The 20,695-nt window shown below is 36.2% G+C and overlaps 1 protein-coding gene across 1 annotated transcript in view; it reads right to left on the minus strand.

The window, feature by feature from the left end:
* Positions 1-1,221: 1,221 nt before the first annotated feature.
* The window catches only part of ANKRD12 (ankyrin repeat domain 12), a 207,261-nt gene continuing 187,787 nt past the window's right edge, over positions 1,222-20,695 (minus strand). Inside the window, exons 11-14 of the mRNA XM_036735930.1 lie at positions 14,466-14,564; positions 12,545-12,688; positions 2,918-3,013; positions 1,222-2,079 (exon numbers count right to left, since the gene is read on the minus strand). Coding sequence (XP_036591825.1) covers positions 1,894-2,079; positions 2,918-3,013; positions 12,545-12,688; positions 14,466-14,564 — 525 coding nt within the window. The 3' untranslated portion in view covers positions 1,222-1,893. The remainder of the gene's footprint in view (positions 2,080-2,917; positions 3,014-12,544; positions 12,689-14,465; positions 14,565-20,695) is intronic.

Consider the following 20,695-nt stretch of genomic DNA (forward strand, 5'->3'; position numbering starts at 1 on the left):
TTGTGTGTTCCTTTTCTGCTATGCTTACTTTGCAGCGCCAAGTATACTAACTAAAATACAAATTAATGTGTAAAATCCCTAAGTTTAATATATACTTTTGTAATAATGGCAATTTTTTTTTCAGCTCATCTAATGTGATGAACTCAAGTTTGATTAAGTATTTACTATTCCGGAATAGAATTAATTTTATTTTATGAGCTGGTTTAGTTTATATCATGCCATTTCTCACCTATTTGATTTTTCTTTTTTTTCCACCTGAATGCAAAGCATTTACTATTATATTTTAGAATCAACAAAGCATTGTGAAAAACTGTTGAAAATTTCTTCTTCTATGTTTATAATTGCTTTTAGGTACCCTAATTTTCCTCTGAGTTTTTCTTCAAATGTTATGGGTTAACAGTTAAGTTTCTTGGCTGGTTTCAGATCCAAAATATTCCTGAGTCTCACCTATCAAATATTTTAAAGAGAGAACTATTTCTGTGCTTTTTAACAGATATATCACCATTTCTGATTATTAAAAAAAGTACAATCTTACTTGGATTTTAAAATTTTATAAATGACATGTTCAACAACTTGTCAATTAGGAAAAAATAATATTTTCATAAATACTGCAACAGATGTCAGCATATACCTAGGCTTCTTTTACTTATTTTAAACTACCAAATTTGTTAATTAATTTTAAAAGTCTAATTTTATTTTAAAAGTGCAAAGGTTATTAAGCTTAAAACAATTTTAGCAATGTAAAAAAGTTTTTTTTTTACAATGATTTAACATGACCAATACAATTTATTAAACATTATATTTACAGATTCTTCCATAGGTGAATATTAAAATAGACATTTACAATTTAATAATTTTCATTCAAAGGCATTTTGTTGGAAAAAATAGGCTCTACTGTGAGATGATGACATAAGAGCAAAAATTTTTGTGTATGTTTAATTTTAAACAAATCTATTTTTAACATATTAAGTTATAGGCACTACCATAGAAGACTACTATGAAACATGGGCCTGCAAGTGTTACATTGGTTTAGGTATCAGTTATTGAAGAGAGCTGCATTGTGTGAAGCATGCAATATAAGTCACAATCTTTATAGTTATGGTGATGGAATAAGCTAAATTGAACACATGCCTTATTAAAAAGTTTTGCCAATCAGAAAACACTACATACACTTAATTAAGAACTACAACTTTGGTCCAATAAAACATCAGACAAAACAGCTTTACAATGAAAATATCTATTTCTTTGTACAGATTTTGACCATCCATTTTTTGTACAAGGTTTGACCATTAATTACAAGACTATTTACATTTACACAATATGTATAAAATAAGTTATTAAAAATGAAGACAATATTACATCTTTCAAAAAACTGTACAATTAATTTACAAAATATAATAAGGTGAACAAATATTTCTCCGCAATTTTTCTTCCACATTTAGTGCTATTCTGTGGGAGTTAAATTATTGAGTTTAATGATACGAGCTTTAATAAAACCTCTAAAAGATTTAAATATCAATGGGTGTCTCATTTATCTCACTTAGTTTGATAACAACTTCCAGCATTGTTATCAGTATCTCACCTTCTTTAGTATTTTCCACAGTTTGACAACATATTCTAATAACATAGTTAATTTTTACCATTATAAATAACAGTCTTTAGTGGGAAACTGGTTTTTGATCTAAAATCTAAATAATTTGTGCCACATTAGAAAATGACAGTATTTAACAAACTTTAACAGAACTTTGCTAAAGAATTTTGAAAGAATAATACCTGAATTATTGCAAAAGGTCCTATGCCACAGTATTAAGTGCTCTAATAAAATAGTTGCATTTTAGATTATCGCATTTAAACAGTCTCCATAAAAAAAACAAAATCAGGAAAAGATAGTTGTCATATAGGTGTTAATTCAAAATCATCATTAACATCAACAAGAGGAACATAGAACTCCTGAATTTCATAAATGCTGATAGATTTGTAAGTGGCAGGATCAAGTTCCTGGAGCTTAAGCTGCCACTCCAGTCTCTGGACAGCATTTAAAGCTGCTGCTTCATGCTGTTGCCTCATCAAAAGACAAGTCTATTTAAAGGAAGAGAAGATAAGTGCAATTTATAATGAAAGCAAATTGAAGACAAAAAAATCCAAGTTTTTCCATTGACTGTGATGGATATTTATAGACTGGAATATCAAGTTCTTAAATATGTATACTTTCCTGTTTTATAATCTCCCAACTGTTACTTGTTACTTATAATTTCTAGGCAAAACTACAACTTAAATTGATTAACTATATTCATTTTATGGGTTAGAATTACAGAATATATCTCCAAATTGTGAAAGAAAACTTTTTATGATTGCTGTTATTTAAATAAAGGGAAGGGACAGCTAGGCGGCACAGTGAATAAAGCACTGGCCCTGGAGTCAGGAGGACCTGAGTTCAAATTCAGCCACGGACACCTGACACACTTACTAGCTGTGTGACCTTGGGCAAGTCACTTAGCCCCAATTGCCTTGTCTTCCTCCCTCAAAAAAAAAAAAAAGAAAAAAATTTAAATAAAGAGAAATTGCATAAAAAATATGAGCAAATTCTGAAGGTGATCTATATTCTCTATGGGTTAGTACCAATTCTTCAACTCTCCTCCCTCCCTTTTGGATCTTCTATGTCAGGACTATCAGAAGGTGTATGCAACTTGGATGAAAACCCCAACTGGAAAATATTTTGAAGGGTATTCATAAACTACCATACTCCGCAATACCAATAGCCAATGTACTTTCCTGCTTTGGTCAGGATGAAGATTCATGCTTATTCTTGTGAAGACTCCCTTCCCAACTCTTTCTACTATACTTCAAATACATTTATTGTCCATGTTGTTTGAATGGAGCAGACATTCAGTTAAATCTTACTCCTAAATATACATACCTTTAACTTGTCAAACTTATCATCTACATCTTGTAACCAAGACATGAACTGTCTTGCATTAAATCGATCTCTCACAGATGTTTTACTGTCATCAGCCTGAAAGAGAAGAGTGGAAATAGAGTATTACAGAACACAAATTAATCATTATAAATCTTTATCCTCTCCTAATAACTTTTGAATGCTCTATACAAGTCACTACATTATGGAAGGATCCATTTCTCACCTCCCACTTGATCTTGCACTTCTTGCAATCTAGTTTCTGTTTTTACCACAGTTCAAACTACCAGACTTGCAAATAATCAAATCTAATAATTTTCTTCTCTGTCTTTATAGTCAGTAATTTCTCTATAAACATTTGACATGGATGACCCTCTCTTTTTCCTCAATGATCTTTACTATTTCGACTCCTATGACACTCTACTTTTTTGGTTCTCTACCTAAGTATTCCTTCCCTAAGTTCTCTTTTTTCACATACTCCTTTGATGTTGCATTTCCTGAGGTTCTGTTTTTGTCCCTTTTCTCTTTACTTACTTTCTCCTTAGAGATCTCATGCATTAAAGAAAAAAACTCACTCATGTATTTATCCATTTATTTAATAAGCATTTATTTTCTTTCCCCACATCTAGTCCTTTCTCTCCCACCCCCCTCAAAAATAAACAAAGCATCCTTTTGTAATAAATATGCACAGGCAAGCAAAACACATTCTCACACTAGCCAGGTAAAATACACGTCTCATTTTGCATCTTGAGTCCATCGATTTTGTCAGGAGACAATATTCTACATTAATAACATTTTGGAATTGTAGTTGTTCATTGCACTGATCACAGTTCTTAAGTCTTTCAAAGTTGTCTTTACAATTGTTGTTACTGTATCAACCGTTGTTATTGTATAAATTATTCCCTTGGTTCTGTTTAATTTACTCTGCATCAATTCATACAATTTTTCCCATTTACTCTGCAACTATCCCTTTCACCATCTGATGCAATGGTTTTCCACTACATTCACATACTGTAATTTGTTCAGCCTTTTCTCGATTGGCCCCTCCCCCATCTTAGTTTGCAATTCTTTTCCACAAGAGAAGGAAATGCTACAAATATTTTTGCACATATGGGTCTTCCCCCCTTTCCTTTGATCTTTCTGAGGTATAGTTCTAATAATGGTCTCTCTTGAGTGAAAGGAAATTTAGTAACTTTCTGGGCATAGTTCCAAATGCCTTTCCAGAATAGCTGGACTAATTCACCAACAAAGTATTAATGTGCTTATTTCTCCACAGCCCTCCAGCATCTGCTATTTTCCTTTTTCATCAACTTTGCCAATCTAATGGATGTTAGGTGGAAGCTCAGAGTTTCTTTAGAATTTGTATTTCTCTATTAGTAATTTGAAGCATTTTTAAAATGTGGCTATTGATAGATTGGATATCTTCCTTTGAAAACTGTCTATATATATATATATATTCTTTGCTCATTTATCAACTAGGGAATGGCTCTTAATCTTATAAATTTGAATCAGGTTCTTATATACCTTAGAAATGAGACCTTTATTGCTGCAAAGATTTGTTTTTTTCTGTTTGTTTCCTTGCTAATCTTGGCTGCATCCAACCTATACTTTAAAAAGAATATTTTTGTAAATGATGAAAATCCACCTCTTTCTCAAATCTTCCAACTTAAACTTGCCCACTTAAAAACAAAACCCTTGCAGCAAATATGCCTAGTTAAGTAAAACAAATTCCCATATTGGCCATGTAAAAAAATGTGTTTTAGTCTGCATTCTGAGTTTATCACCTCTATCAGGAGGTGGGTACATTTTTCATCATGAGTCTTCTGGAAACACTGTTGATCATTGTCTTGATTTGTATTTCCTTCTCCTCTTTATAAAGAAGTGGGTTAGGAAAAGGGAGTGTTCTCAGACAGTACTCTACGTTTAATGTGTTCTGGTTTTGCTTCCCTGTACTCCATTTTCCCTAGCCTAGTGTCCAATTATAGGTTTTCTTCTTTCTTCCTTCTTTCTCCCTTTTTGAGATGTAGTCTCCATGGTTAGAGTTCATTTTGCTTAGGATGAATCCCTCTCTTAATCCCTAGGATCTACTATCTCTCCCTTTTCTCCTTTGTCTCCTATTTCCTTGCTAAGTGAAATGTATTTCTGTATCCAGAGCTGTTCAGATGAAAATGAGGTTCAAGTCACCCTCCTTTCCTGTTTGTTATGTTTGATTACTCAAATTATACAATCATTTTTCCATCCTTTCTCTGTTTCCCCCCTATCCTAATATACTTTTTTCTCCACTCTTTCCTTTTTTTCAAGATAATCAAGACAACAACAAACTATTTCCAGGCCCTCTGCCTTATTAGATTACCCCTGCTGATAGGTCTCTGCAGTTCATATATCATCTCCCAAATGTAAAAAAGTTTATCTTTGTTTAGTCCCTCATCATTGCTCATTCATATTTACCTTATGTTTTTCTCGTGTCTCATGTTTGGATGTCAAAGTTTCTATGCAGCTCTGGGTTTTTCATCAGGAATGCTTAGAAGTTCTGTATTTCATTACATGTCCATTTTCCCCCTTTAGGATTATACTCAGTTTTTCTGAGTAAATTATTCTTGCTTGTAAGTTTGTATCTTTTCTTTTCTGAAATATCATATTTCAAGCTCTCTATTCCTTTATGGTAGTGGATGAATCTTGTGTAATTCTGACTGTGGCTTCTTGGGACTTGAATACTTTCTTTCTAGCTACCTGAAGTATTTTTCCTTTCACTTGGAAGCTCTGGATTTTAGCTACAATCTTCCTAAGAAATTTTATTCTGGAGTTTCTTTTAGGAAGTGACCTCTTGTGCCAAACTATTAGCTATCTTTCTATAGCTCTCATTTTTTTCCTAACATTTTCCCCTAGTACTCTCATTTCTTTTCCAATGGTTTCCTCTAGCAGTCTCATTTTATTATAAATAATCTTGTAGCTCTTTTAAAAACTCTTGCTTCATCTCTTCCAGTTAATCTAGTTGACCATGTGCTCAAGCTGTGTTTTCATTTATTCATCCAAAAGTATATTGAGAGCTAGGGATGTGTGGCAATGTAGTTGGTTTTACTTTTATTCACTTTTAAGTATTTAAAGTTATTTGTACATTAACCCATCCAAAATTTATGTTCCCAAACTTTACTTAATCTAATATCCCATTTCTGTGGCAATAAGGAAATAAAGTACATTGACCAATCCATTATGCCCAACCCATTAAGGAAATAGCAAAAGAAAAAAAAGAACATAAACAGTCTCTGTCCTTAAATAGTTGGGCAATAAATAAATGAGTACCTGGGAACAGTAAACATTAAAGTTTAGATATGTAAGAACCCCCTGAGGATATGTAAAAGAGGAAACTACCCCCCCCCAGCCAAATTCAGAGCAGTCACAGATATCCTCTATTTCCTACTGATCATGATGACAATTTAAATTGCCTGCTAAGCTGAAGCATTATAGATAAACTAAAGGGACAATTGTTATCCCATGGGCGCTTTCTATCTTGTTGGCTTTAAGGAGTACAAATAGCTTTCTGAGCTCTGAAGGGACAGGGGCTGCCCTTTCCTTCCACTTGCTTCTTGAAGACATTGCTCCATTGGCAATTTTGTGTCTGTGCTAGGGCTATCCACCCCCCCCCCCCAGCCATTTGTATCTTTTTTCTTTTAATAGACAGCCTTGTGGGATCTTGAAAGACAATCGGTATTTTCCTGGGCACCATAACAGGGGGTAACAGTTACCAGAGCAGTTATAGTGGCAATAGCAGTGGTAGCAGACTAGCCAAGCAGAAGTCATCCACACAGAACCCACTTTAAATGCAAAAAAGATAATGTGCAGCCCTATTCCAAACATCCCAATGGCATTCTATGATTGTTGCTTAGCAGTTCCCTTTCTGTATAGCTATAACATTGTCTCCCCTCAGGAATATAAAATGGTAGACGAATTGGAACACTGGGAGCCAAATTATCCAGTTCATGAGACACGCAGCTTTGGAGCAATGAACCCAGGGCAAGCTAAAAGGACAGGGTCTGGCAAAGGTCACCAGCTCCTGTGGTCTCAGCCTTTTAGTGCCTGGTTAGCTGACGTGCATGGGATAGATTCACCTTCTTACTTGAATAACTTAGCTCACATATAGATTTTAAATTCCTTACAACATTGTACATTTGTTCCACTTTTAAAATGTGACAATGCAACATTTTTTTTCTACCCTAGGACTGACAAGCATATAGAGAATGAGTGACAAACCTTTGAAAACAGGTGCTTCAATACTGTTTCTCAATCTCCTCTGGTGGGAAAGCCCTCTTATCTTAGGCATAGCAATAAAAGTGGTTTTAGATGCAGGCTGCTACAGATACTGGGTGTGAGGGATTGTTGAGCTTTAAGTGCACACAAAGCCATTACAACAAACAAGATGAACCGTGTATGGTTTTCAGCTGTTGCAACTATAAGTATTGCCAGTGAGCCACTGCAGTGAGATATAAAGATAATTAGGAGCGAAGTTAGGCTCTAGTTGCAATGCTATCCAACACTGACTGTACATTCATTTGAGAATTTGAACATAAATAGCAGATTATGATGAATAACATTCAACATTTACCCAGTATATAGCTAAATCCAGACATCTAAAGTGAAAATATATAATATTTTGTTATAAATAATCATTCCTGCAAATCATACACACCAAAAAATATTCAAAAAGCCTTGAGGGAGAAGGGGGGCTGCACAAGGATTCTTCCCACCTGAAGTGCTATGTGGTCTTGTGCTATGTTGGCTGAGTGCTGAAAAACACTTTATCTTCTGAGACAAGGATATACTTAGGAATATACTTTTAACATTCCAAAACAAATGTAATACACCTTTAAAGTGAATACTCTTGATAGAATTTTAATTCATTTATCCTTAATTTAGGGCAGTAGGTGGCTCAGTAGATAGTGTCAGGGCTGGACTCAGAAAAGACACATCTGCCTAAATTCAAATCTGGCCTCAGACACTTCCTAGCTGTGTCACCCTTGTCAAGTCACTTAACCCTGTTTGCCTCAGTTTCCTCATCTGTAAAATAAGCTGAAGAAGGAAATGGCAAACCATTCCTGCATCTTTGACAAGAAAACCCCAAAAGGAGTTTGCATGAAGAGTCGGACATGACTGAAAAATGCCTCAACAACAACAACATATGTCTCCTAGTAATTTACATGTGATGTAAGATGCCACTGGTGGGGGAAGAGAGAGAAATTCTTCCCCACCTTGTACTCTTTACTAGGCACAGGGGAAATGTGGATTCTTCCTGCAAAGGTGGCTCTCTCTTGTTGACTGACTCCACAGCTCCATTCTCTCACAACCAGCTCTACCACTTTTTAACCCTCGGTCTCTCCTGTTTACCCACATCAGTGAATGAGAGAAGAAAAGGGTAAATGGTACACGCTTACTATCACTGCCAATTCTCAGCCAAATTTTCTGATCCTTTCCTAGGCAAATGATCACTTAATATCACATACTTTTTTATCTGAATAGGTCACTCAAGGTCTGAAATGGGCAGTCTTAAGAAACTACAAATTTGAACCCTGAAAATCTGAAAGGGTCATCAGCATTCAATCTATCAATCAATATTACTGACTGCTTGTTATGTGCCAGGCACTGTGCTAGGTGCAGAAGGTACCTCTCCTTGTCTCCATTATCTTCTCCTCATATCCTGTAATTTTATCAAACACACCAGGAGACTCACTAACTCCTCAAAACAGAGGAACTGGAAAGTACTTTTGGGATCATTTAGTTCAAACTCCTCATTTTACAAATATGGACAACGAGGCCCAGAGGGGTGGTTTAGCCCCTTCCACAATTTGTTTTACAAAATATAGTCTTTTGCCATGGCATCAGAAGTGTCAGCAATGCCCCACAATATCTGGGTAGAAAACCTTTCTGGAAAATGTTTAGTATTCACCCACACACTGGGTTATATTGCACCAACTAACTATGTGTTGAAAATAGGAAAATGACATGGAAAAAGTGATAAAATGTTAAATGAGAAATAAACAGGAAAAGGAGAAAAGTATGAGTACTACTCTTCTGGGTAGTAAGGCCAAAAAAAAGATCTTGATACAAACCAGCTATTAAAAAAATTACTTTGACTATTGCAAAATTACGAAGAACAAGAATGGCCCCTAAGAAGAGAAATGAGAAGGTACCCCCACTCCTTTGCAGAAGTGAGAGGCCCATGAGTATGGTATATTTTATATATTTTTGATTTTTTTGATATACTGATTGGTTTTGCTGATTTTTTTCTCTTACTATTTCACCTCCTTTAAAAACATTATGTTTTTACATGGGATGGCTCTCTGGGAGGGGAAGAAGAAAGGACACTAGGAGAAAATCTGGCGATGCAGGAAAAATATGTATCAATGAAAATTTACTTCAACAAGTATTAAATTCTCTGGTTATTTAAACTTAATCAAAAAAATTTCCCCAACACTCTTAAATCTACAAACATGACTATGCTATAAAAATGCTGTTTTACACAAGAATGTATTTTCTTTTATTTTTCATTTTACAAGAACAAAACCAAAGGGTCTTAGTAAAGTTAGGATTTAATTATATGAATGCTATATGCCTAAATTATTAGCCAACCAAATTTGAAATCACATCTTTTCTTAATGCTACAGAGTCAAGCCTCAAATGTAAAGAACCCACCTAACTGCGGAAGGCAGAGGCTGGACCGGTCATCTCAATAGCATAGGGAACTTTTAGGGGAGCAAACTTATCCTATCAATACAGCCTGACACCTGATCTGCTACTCAGAAAGATGCCCAGGGCACTGAGAGTTGTTAAGTGACTTGTGTATACACACAGCCAATATGCGACACAGGGAGGATTTGAATTTAAGTCTTCCTGGCTCTGATGCCAGCTCTCAGGAAAAAATTCCTTTTTTTGAGCTTTACATCTTATACTTTGAATCATACCTTGATTTTCAGAAATTTTTATAATTAGCAGATGTAATTTCAGTACAATATTTCTAAAATAAAGCATAAGAAATATTAGTAACTACCAGGGCTCCGTGTAAGCTTCTGAATAGTCTTTTCCCTGAATCTTATCATAAGCCTTCACTCATACGATTCCGATACATTTTTAGGATGAATGGGGGTTGAGAATCAGATAAGGCTAAAAGGAACCTCAAAGTATCATGTAATCCCATCTGCACACATCAAAACTGTTAAGGATGTTTATTCTATCTGAAAGGTCTCTTGAGAGAAAGAGCTTTGTGAAACTAAAGCAGTATATAAATGTGGCTCATTCTTTTAAAAAAAAATCCTTAGAAATAGAGTAGATCTTATAACCTCCTCTAATAGTTTTTTCAAGTACTTTATTTGTCTGATAGTGGCCTTTCTTTATATTTAACAATAATGGCATGTTTTTATAATAAAAAAATTAAAAAAAATTTCTTCTGCTTTACCAAGTCATTTCTGTCTTTATGGTCCTATGCAGATACAGAGAAAAACAAGGTCACTGCTGCACAAACATCCTTCAGGTATTTGAGGAGAGGTAGCATTCTCTCATGCTGTCACCCTTGACTCATCATTATGATAGCATGCATCTAATGCACTGCCAAACCTTGTCACGTCTGCCTTAGCAACATCCTAACTAGTTTACCTGTCCCATCCCTACTCTAATCCATTTTCCACTTAGTTGCTAAGGTTATTTTTTTTTTCTAAATTGTAGGTCTGACCATGTCACCATCCCCATCCCTGCAGAGAGCTTTCCAGTGGCTCCCTATTACATCTAGGATCAAATGAAAAGTCTTCTGGCATTTAAAGTTCCTTTTACCTTTTTTCTTACACTTTACTCCTTTCCATGCACACTGTAATGCCGCTAATCTGGCCGATATCCAGGTCTTTGAGCCTATGTTGCTTCTCTGTGCCTTTGTGCTGGCCATCCCCCATGCCTGGAATACTCTGGCCCCTCATCTCAAACTCTTAGTTTCACTGGCTTCCTTCAAAGTTCAGCTTAAACCAAACCTTCTGTAAAACTTCCTTTCTCATACCCCCAGATACTAATGTCTTCCTCTTTCAGAGTGCCTTCATATAACTTGGTATATATTTTGTATAAACCTAGCTGCTTACATGTTATCTCCCCCACTGGAGTGTGACCTCACTGAGGGAAAGGTACTTTTTTTTTTTTTGCCTTTCTCTAGACTCCCAGTGCTTAGCACAGTGTCGAGAGATGTATGTTGACTGAGTATGGTATAGTAGAAAGTTGGTTTTGGGAAGACCTGGTTTTAAATTCTGATTCTGACACTTAATGGCTGGTTGAGTCTGGGCAGGTCATATGACTTGTCTGCACCTAAGGCAACTAAGACATTTAGGATGGTGGGAATTCACAAACAGGTGAAATCACAGGTCACTGACATATACTTGAGAAAATAACGGTTACTTCTTATTCTTCTCCAGGACAAAAATGCTACAGTTATTTAACTTTTATTCATAGATGCTAATATCCATCTCTTTGAATGAATAAATGGTGACAACCATGACCTCCAGGTCCTTTTTCCCATTACTATGCTCTGTTTTCTGTAATCTCATATTACTATTTTTATTTTTAGTATATATTCTCTTTCTCTTCAGCATACTTAAATTCATCTTATTTTGTAGGACCATATCATCCAGGCCCAACAAATTCCAATATATAATATGGTATTTTTCATTTATACTGATAAATCATACTACAGTTAACAAATGATATTTGCTTAGAATTATAATCCCATTTTAGTCAATACCGATGTTCCAAGAAAGACTTGGCACTTATGACCTTTTTTTTCTTTAAAAGAAATGTCAGGAACTTTAAACTTACTTGCTCAATCTTATCTATAAGAGATAGAGTGAATCTTAGAGGTCCAAGAAACTTACATACAAAAAATGCTTTAGAAAAAGCACCCAAGGGACTAAGAATATATTGTTTATGTTTTTTAAAAATCTGGTTTTAAGAATAAAACTGTATTTAGAGGTCCCATGTGATAGGAATGAAATATTCTTTCAGCTGTACATAAGAGACTAAAATAGCTGGAAACAAGACAGTTCCCCTCCTACCTACAAGAAAAGATGTCTTCTCTCCCTTAAATTTAAGTTTAAGGTTATTTCCATGGACATCCAATAATAGTAAAAACAGTAGATAACACTTATATAAAACCATAGCATCATAGATTTGGAGCTAGAAGGACCTTAAAGATCATTTTGTCCAACTCTTTCAGTTTACAGAAGAAGAAAATGAGGCCCAGAGAGATTAAGTGAAACATTCACCGTAATACAAGGTCACACTAAGCAGCACAGCTGGGACCTGAATCCTTGACTCAAAATACTGGTTCTTTCCAACATAGTATATGCTTTAAGTTTTGCATGAAAAAAAGCTTTACACAATCTCATCACAACAACATCGTTAGGAAAGCACTAAAGGTATTCTCCCCATTTTACAGATGACAGAAGTTAAGGGACTTGTCCATGTCCACGTAGTCAGTGTCAGGGATGAGATATGAATACACATGTCTCCCAACTACAAACCTTGCCCTCTCTCTTACTACATCATAATGCCTCTATTTCAAAAGCTACAGATACCAAAAAACACTGACCATGCCAGAAAACAGCATACCTGAGAATCCAGGGGCACGTTGTACACCTCCGCATCCAGGAGAACAGTGCATGCACTGAAGGGCAGCGTCTGATTCGCTAATGTTCTTGCAGCTCGATAATGAACACGGAGCACTTCTTGTTCATTAGATACAATAAGCTTTTCCTAGTTGAATAAAGGAAAAAAAAACTTTACGTATAAAAAATATTTTTAAAAACCCATATGGTCTACATAGTGACCTTTATTGGACCTACATAGTGATACATGAAGTATCACTTGAAGTTTATTTTATTTTCAGAGATTCAGAACTCGCTTTCTTTTCATTAAGGGTTTAGAAATAGGTTACTGAATTTCTAGAATGAGATTTGACAGAGTTTGAAGATATGTTTTTTTTTCTTTCTTGAGCTGTCCCTTTTTGTATAGGATGATTTTGTAAAAATAAAACATACCTACAAATATCATGCTACCTATTTTTAAAAAAACTAATATTTGTAATTTATAATAGCAGAAAGGGGTGTATGGCTTTTATACACACATACATGTGTGGGTTTTTTTTGCAAGTCTAAGACAACAGTCTCCAATGTGAATTACTAAAGGAAGTTTCCCCACTGAAAACTCCCAGTATCAATGAAATCAGGTTAATTTAATTTAATTAATTTTAAAAATTATTGATACTTTTTAGAGGACAAAAACTGGGATGAAGACAACGAACTTTAAAATGAGATTTTAAAAATGCAACTTTTGACTTAAAATTCGTACTTCATTTGGTCATAAGTTTAATATTTGAATTTGAAAGTTCTTTGTATAAGAAAAGAAAATGGCCACTGCAAAGTATCTCCATCATTGATACAAGTTTTTCTTGAAGAGTAATATATAAAGGAAGATGAAAGAAAGGAAATGTTACATTTTTAAGATCACAGAGGACAGCATTATAAAATAGATACTGTTATAACATACTATAGTAATATACTAAGCAATGCTACACAATATGTCAAATACATTAAAAAGAGTATAAAATTTGGGTCAAATCAAAAATAATTTTCTTGATCTCTGCAAAAGTCTTCAAAGAAAGGCAAATGACCAGAGCATAAACATTTTAAAAAAGCCTACTATAATTTTATGCTATATTTATTCACTAGATATAATTTCTTCTAACATTTCACACTAAAATGTCACATTTATTATGGCTTCTGGACATTATTATTAAGATATGAATAAGATATTTAGTAGTAAATTTTAGGAATTTTAGGAATTAAAGGTGAATACTTAAAACAAAAGGCTTTAAGAAGCTTTCAGAGGTTTTGTAACTTGATACAAATATCCTTTTTTGAATTAAAAGAACTAATATCACAATGGATACTGTGGCTATTATAACCTTCTGGTACATCTCCATGAGGGGCTGCTTGGGTTGGGGTGGGGTAGATTGTCCTCTTGCATGCTTTAGGAAAGATATGCAAGGACTGATGTAACGCTGCACAAAATCATAAAAAGTGTTTTATTATCTGGATCTAAATGCTCATTTTTAGATCAAGAAACTGATAAGTTCATTCGTATACAATAGCTAGCTCTAAACGTGCAAGACCAAATAACTCTCCCAAGGCTTGGGGTCCTAAAAGACTCACTTGGAAGTCAGAGAAGTTGGGGTTTTGCTAATTCAGCAAAGGATCATGACAGAAAGGTGACTGGGACTTCTAGTCACTTATACAATATAAACTTCAGCAAGAACTATGATATGGAAGAAGTTATCTTAAAATAGTTTCAGTAGATCTTTTTAATGAATTATATAAGCAGGTCATTTTCTCAATTGATTACAAAAAAAAAATAATAGAGAGTTGGAGGAAATTGTAGCCCATTATCAAAATACACTGGCCAATTACAGGAAAAATTTAACTTCATCCTTGTATTAAACATTAAACTTTTTTAAATAGTAAGGAGTTAGTACCCTTTCGATACTATGTTGCAAACGCAGTTTCATTCTTACAACTTCTTGCTGCCGAAAAAGCTCTTTAAGTGGATCTGACAGGGATGGAGGTGGTGTAATCTAAAGGAAAAAACGACACACAGCATAATTATAAATTCTATATTTTAAAAAATGTAACATTAAAAATAACAAATCTCTATTAAAATATGCCTTAACACAAGCATAGATTTTTCTATACTATGGGTCAAATCCTAATCAGTGAAACACAACCTTGAAATAATATCACACTTTTTTAGATATTACTTACCTAGTAGAAAAAAAAATAAAACCTCAGTGGTCAAAAAAGTTGCTAAAAACACATCCATTTTATTCATCTATTCAACAAATAGTTATTAAGCATTTATTACTTATTCAAAGCATTGGGCTAGATATTAGATGAGATATAAACATAGGTAAGATTGTGGTCTCTGTTCACAATAAGTAGGAAGATAGATATGTATATAAAAATAACACAAAACAGCATGTGGATGCTTGAAAGATAGGAACGAGGTACCAGGTTGGAGCACCTGGAACAAGATGGAGATGTCATTTCTAGATGGTGGAGAAGAATTCAAAGTACATTTATTAAGCATCTATAATGTACAAGACTTGTACACAATGCTAGGCACTGGGGATACAAAAACCAGACAATCTTTGCCTTCAAAGACCTATCCAAAGGGATATAACACGTATACAAGTAAGTAAATACAAGGAAGAGAGCAATAACAGCTGGGGAATCTTGGAAAGTTTCTTGCAAGAGGTAATATCTGAACTGAAGCCTGAAGAAAGATAAGAATTCTGAGACACACAGATAAGGACAAAATACATTCCAGGCATGTGGGTTGGCTTGTGTAATGCAGAGGCAGGAGACTTACTGAACTGGAGAACAACAGTGAAGTTTGGAGTATAGAGTATGTGAAAGAGGGTAACTTTAATGTCTGTGAAAAGCAGAGCTGGAGCCAGGGTATAGAAAGCCTTACATGCTAGGCTAAGGAGTTTGTATTGTATGCTCAAGGCAAAAGGAAAGCAAGTAAAGGTTTTTAAGCAGCAAAGTGACATGGTCAGAATTGTGCCTTAGGAAGGTTATTTCATATGTTTTGTGGAGGATGGACTGGAGAAGGGAAAGACTGGAAGCAGGGGCCCCAGTAGGAGGCACTTGAAATAATGCAGAGAAGAGGCGATGAGCACTTGAGGTGGGGGTGATGGCCAAGTAAGTGGAGAGAAGAGGATGGATGCAAGATGCTGGGAAGGTAGAATCAAAACCTGGCAACCATGTATGGGGATAGATGAGGGAGAGGAATGAGCCCAGGACAACTTGGAGGCAATGAATTCAGATGACTGTGAAGATGATGCCTTCAACAGAAATAGGTAAGTGGAGGAGGGACAAGTTGAGAGGGAGAGATATTCGGTTTAGTTTTGGACATTTAAGTTTGAGATGCTCATTTGACTTCAAGGTAGATATGCCCAGGAGGCAGTGGGCTATGTGGGACTAGAGCTCAAGAGATCAAGGCTGTTGTTTGTGTACATTTCGGAATCATCTGTAAGGAAAAGATAACTGAAAATACTGAGTTGATGAGATCACCAAGTGAGAGTACAGAGATTCCAAAACAGTCTTGATGGAACTTGGGCGATGGGGGGGGGTGTGTGTAGGAAAAAAAGATGCTACAAGCAGCCTGGTAAAGTACAAAGAGTACTGACTTTGGAGTTGGAAGTCCTGCTCTATCCCTTACAACCTATGAGACCTTGGACAAGCCAGAACCTCTCTGGGCCTCACTTTCCTTTATCTGTCAAATGACAGGCTTGGTCTAGATGGACTCTGAGGACTTATCGAGCTTTCAATCTATGGTCCTAGGCTGAGCCAATAGCAAAAAACCGAGTAAATTATAATGCCTAAGGAGAAATGTCCAGGAGGAAGCACTCAACAATGCTAAGGAGTCAGTCAAAGGAATGAGGCTGAGGAAAGGAAATGAGCAGCTAGAGCCATGTGGCAATTAAAGAGGTCATTGTTAAGCTTGCCTAAAGCAGTCTGAGAAGTGGGGGGAGGGTATTAAAAACTGAGATGGGCTGAGAAATGAATAGAGAGACCACGAAGAAGTGGAGGCAGTGAGAACAAATGACTTTCTCAAAGCCAGGCAATGAAGGGTGATACAGGCTAATAGACTCTGAGGGGACAGGAAGGTAGCGCCAAGCTGTTGTTGTTTGTATTTTTTATAGAGAGGACACACCTGTGAAGGTTAAAAGCAGCAGGAGAGTGACCGAAGAAGTGAAGGAAGGAATCAATGATGGGACAAGCTACTGGACTAGATGGGAGTGATGGAATTAAGAGTACAAATAGAAGGGGCGCTCCTCCTTTGGGCCCTGAAGACAGGAGATAACGGGCCTGACGTTACAGAGTAAGATAGATAACAGGGTTCATGGCAGATGGCCTCAATCAGGGGCCAGGAGTGTCTAGTTAGACTGGATGGGGGGAGGGGTAATGAAAAGACACTTTAGGAAGCTACTGGAATAGTTTAGGGGAGAGTTAATGAAAGTCTGAATTAATGTGATGGCAATGGGAAATACTGAGGAGATGGATGTAGGAGGTATTTTGGAGAGGGAATGAACAGGATTTGGTATGGGTCAAAGGAAAGGGAGAGTCAAAGATGCTCATGAGGTTCTAAACATAAGAGATTAGGAGAACAGTGATGTCTTTAACAGAAATTCAGAAGTAACACAGGTTTTAGAAAAAAAGATTCCTCCAAATTCAATCTGTTATGTTGAGATTTAGCTGCTGGTAAGCTATCCAGAAGAAGGTATCCAGTAGGTATTTAGAAACCTAAATCTGGAGCTCAGGAGAGGAAGCAGAAAAATAAAGTATCAGGGAAAGCCCAAAGAATGAGAAAATATCCAGAAGGCTGGGGTTAATCCACAATTTCAAATGTTACAGAGGAGTCAAAAGATGAGGACTGAGAAAAGGTGATTGTTTTTGGTGAGCAGGAAATCACTGGTGTTCTTTGAGAGGGTAGTTTCAACAGAACGATAAAGATGGAAGTTGTATTTCAAGAGGCAGACGATTGATTCAGCAAGTTTATGTAAGCATACCCTCCTCTAAGAAATTAGTCAATGGAAGGAATTAAAGAATGAAAACTCACTCTCCTAATTCAACATCTTATTTCATTCTTCCTTTAGACACAATTCTAACAAGTGTGGTTGCCTTTTATCTCTCAAACCCATAGTAAATTATTAGAAAGAAATGGCAACTGACAGATACAGTGAGGGAGACAGAAACATTTTAAAGCAGAAAAGAATTCAACAAACATAATGACCCCAACACTGGGGCCATTTAGGATAGTGGCAAATTACTTGATACATTTTACTAGTTCCCTGGGGAAATCATATCACAGTACAATAAAATAACATATTACTAATGATGATCCATAGTTAGTAGCAAGTTAATATCAAGACTTTCTCTTTAAGATGGCAGGGAAGTATACAACAGTTTTTTGGTGGCTTTTCATCAAAATTGATTAAAAATTTAAAGTTTTAGTACTTAATGGGGCAAAATTCATTAATTTGTAAAATTAGCAAGTGAAACACCTTTCCCCCAAAATGCCAGATAAACTGAATTAGAATACCTAATTCCCCTATATGTCATCTATGAGGTGTTACTGTTACTACAGTTTAGCTTGTAAGTAATCATCAACCCCACTCCCCAAGCATAAGATTCTACTATACATAATTTAAAATCAGTATCTTAAAATGTGCTCCAAACCAGTGATAACTGAGTTTCACTTGTATATAAACACAGCTCCAATACAGAATTTTTATAGAATCATAGATTCTACAAGTTGAAAAGCATCTCAGAAATCACCTAGATGACACTACCTGAAGCATGTTCCCTTCTACAATATCTGTTGACAGAGGATAATAGACTCTTTTCACTTGAAGACTTCCAGTGATTAGGAACATCCATGATGCCAGAAGGGACATCTCACTTTTGTATAGCTCTCATTTTTAGGATGTCCTTTCTTACGCTGAACTCAAGTTTAGCTTCCTGAACTTCTCAATAATCTAAGGATGGTTATTCCCTGAGGCAAGCAGAAAAGTCTAATCCTACAAGATAATCCTTCAAATATTACAAGACCATTTCCTATTCTATCCCCCCTCTCAGTCTTCTCTTCTCTGGGCTAATTATTCTCAGTTGCTTCAACAGATCCTGGTATCATCCAGGGACATCTTCCTCTGTATATGCTCCCACTTAACAATTTCCTTCCTAAAATGTGCATTAAAGCAGAACACAGTAATCCAAATGTAGCCTGATTAGGGCAGAATACAACTGGATTATTACCTGCTTTGTTCTGGACATTAGACCTCTATGTTAACGCAGCCTAATGATTTTTTGGGCTACCAGGCAAATTATCTTTAACAAATAATTTTCTTTTTCATAGTCCAAGTGATTTATTATGATAGAAGGGGAAGCTGATTAAGGGAGTGACAAATTTGAAGAAATACCCAATCAACTTTATAAGAAGGTGTGGGTATGCCTCTTGGGACCCTGCTGATAGCAGACACAGATAACTTATGATGACTGCCTAGCTGGGACTGAAGATGTCAGGCTCCTGTCAGATGAGCCACCCTTTTTTTACAGTCTCTAAAAGTGACCAGACCTTGTTCCTCTTTTTCCCTTCTGAGATTTACTTTTATGCTTGCATAAGAGTGAAGTACAGAAGAGCAGTCCTGTATGGGGGAGGGGAGCAGGGAGATGGGAAGGGAAAGGGATGGACAATGATGCGGCGTGTAAACCTGTGCTCATGCAGTTTCTTCTTCCCAAAGCAGTCGATGACAAGTTGTGGAAAAAGCACATGACATGTTTAGTATAGGAGAGATTTTGAATTCCTTAGAAGAGGCAGAGAATTGATTCAGCAGAAATCTAGTCTTCTAGCTAGAGAAGAGAGTGGGAAGTCCTAGTCCTCCTCCTCCTCCTCATGCAAGGTGCTCCAAGGGGATCTTATACCCTGTACAGTATTCTACTTGGAGAATAAAGCCAGTGAATTACTTGGATAGTGTTGGCTTGTTAGGCAGCCGACAGCTTTAAATCTAGACTCAGACATTCACTTGCTGTGTGATCCCGCGCAAGCCCACTTTAACTTCAGTTAAAACTGTTTTCTCAAACATACAATGGGGCTAATAATAGCACCTACTTCGCAATGTTGTTGTGTAAAACACTTAGCACAGCGTCTGGGACACAGTAGACACTTAATAGTTGCTGCCTTCCCTAAAGAATATTTTCTGGTTGGAGACTAAACCATAGGTTTTGGAGGAACTGTGTAGGACTTTGTGGAAAAGGACTTAATTGGAATCTCAAAGGTTTGTCTTGATAATAACCTCATATTTTGTTTCCTTCTAGGAGGAGCTGACAGGCTATTTCACTGCTCTATATATTTCTGTAGCTGGTCATGGTCCAAGTTACTGGCCATACTCTACTTTTGTTTCCCTTTCTGAACACAGGTGACATCCATGGGGCTTATCCAGGATTCTCTCCCTTCTCCTTTACCTGGTCTGCTAAATTTAGCATGTCATGAGCTCAAGACAACTCATCCAGGATCTGAGGGGCTGATTTCCAATCAATCTCAAGTGCTTATCCCCTTTCTGGGAGGTCCTCAACTTTGGGGCTCACTCAGGTTGGTTATATATTACTTATTTTAGATCTAGACTTCTGCCCTATTGTGGCATTAATCTGGACAGCTTGTTGGGAAGCATTATGGGCTTCAAATCCACAGGAAAATGGCTTTCTAGCTCAAGCATTATTCCTTTTGTGCTTCAAGTGCTTTCCTTTTGCGTGCGTACGTGGGGGGTAAGTTTTGGATATTGAAGGTTTGATTTCTGATCAACCCATTCATCTTGAATTTCATTTTGGGTTACTCTAGTACAGAAGGGATTCAATTGAGAAAATTTTTCTCCAGACCTCCATTTGGATTGCCCTATGTGATGCAGAGATCCAATGGAGAAATTTTTATCCAGTCTAGTTTGATTTTTCACCTGAGAGGTAGACTAACTCACAGTCCCAAAACTCTGTTGGGAGAGCCCCACATGCCTTGGCACCTCAAATGGGACTAGGCTTTCCCTCTGAGGAGGGAAGCTTTTTTCTTTTAAGCTGTTTTTTAGCTGTTTTACTTTTAATTTCTATTTTTTTTTCTTAACTGTTTCTGGGAGGGAACAAGCCTTTATAAACA

This window comes from Trichosurus vulpecula, chromosome 1 (assembly GCF_011100635.1).
Source record: "Trichosurus vulpecula isolate mTriVul1 chromosome 1, mTriVul1.pri, whole genome shotgun sequence".
Lineage (NCBI taxonomy): Eukaryota > Metazoa > Chordata > Mammalia > Diprotodontia > Phalangeridae > Trichosurus > Trichosurus vulpecula.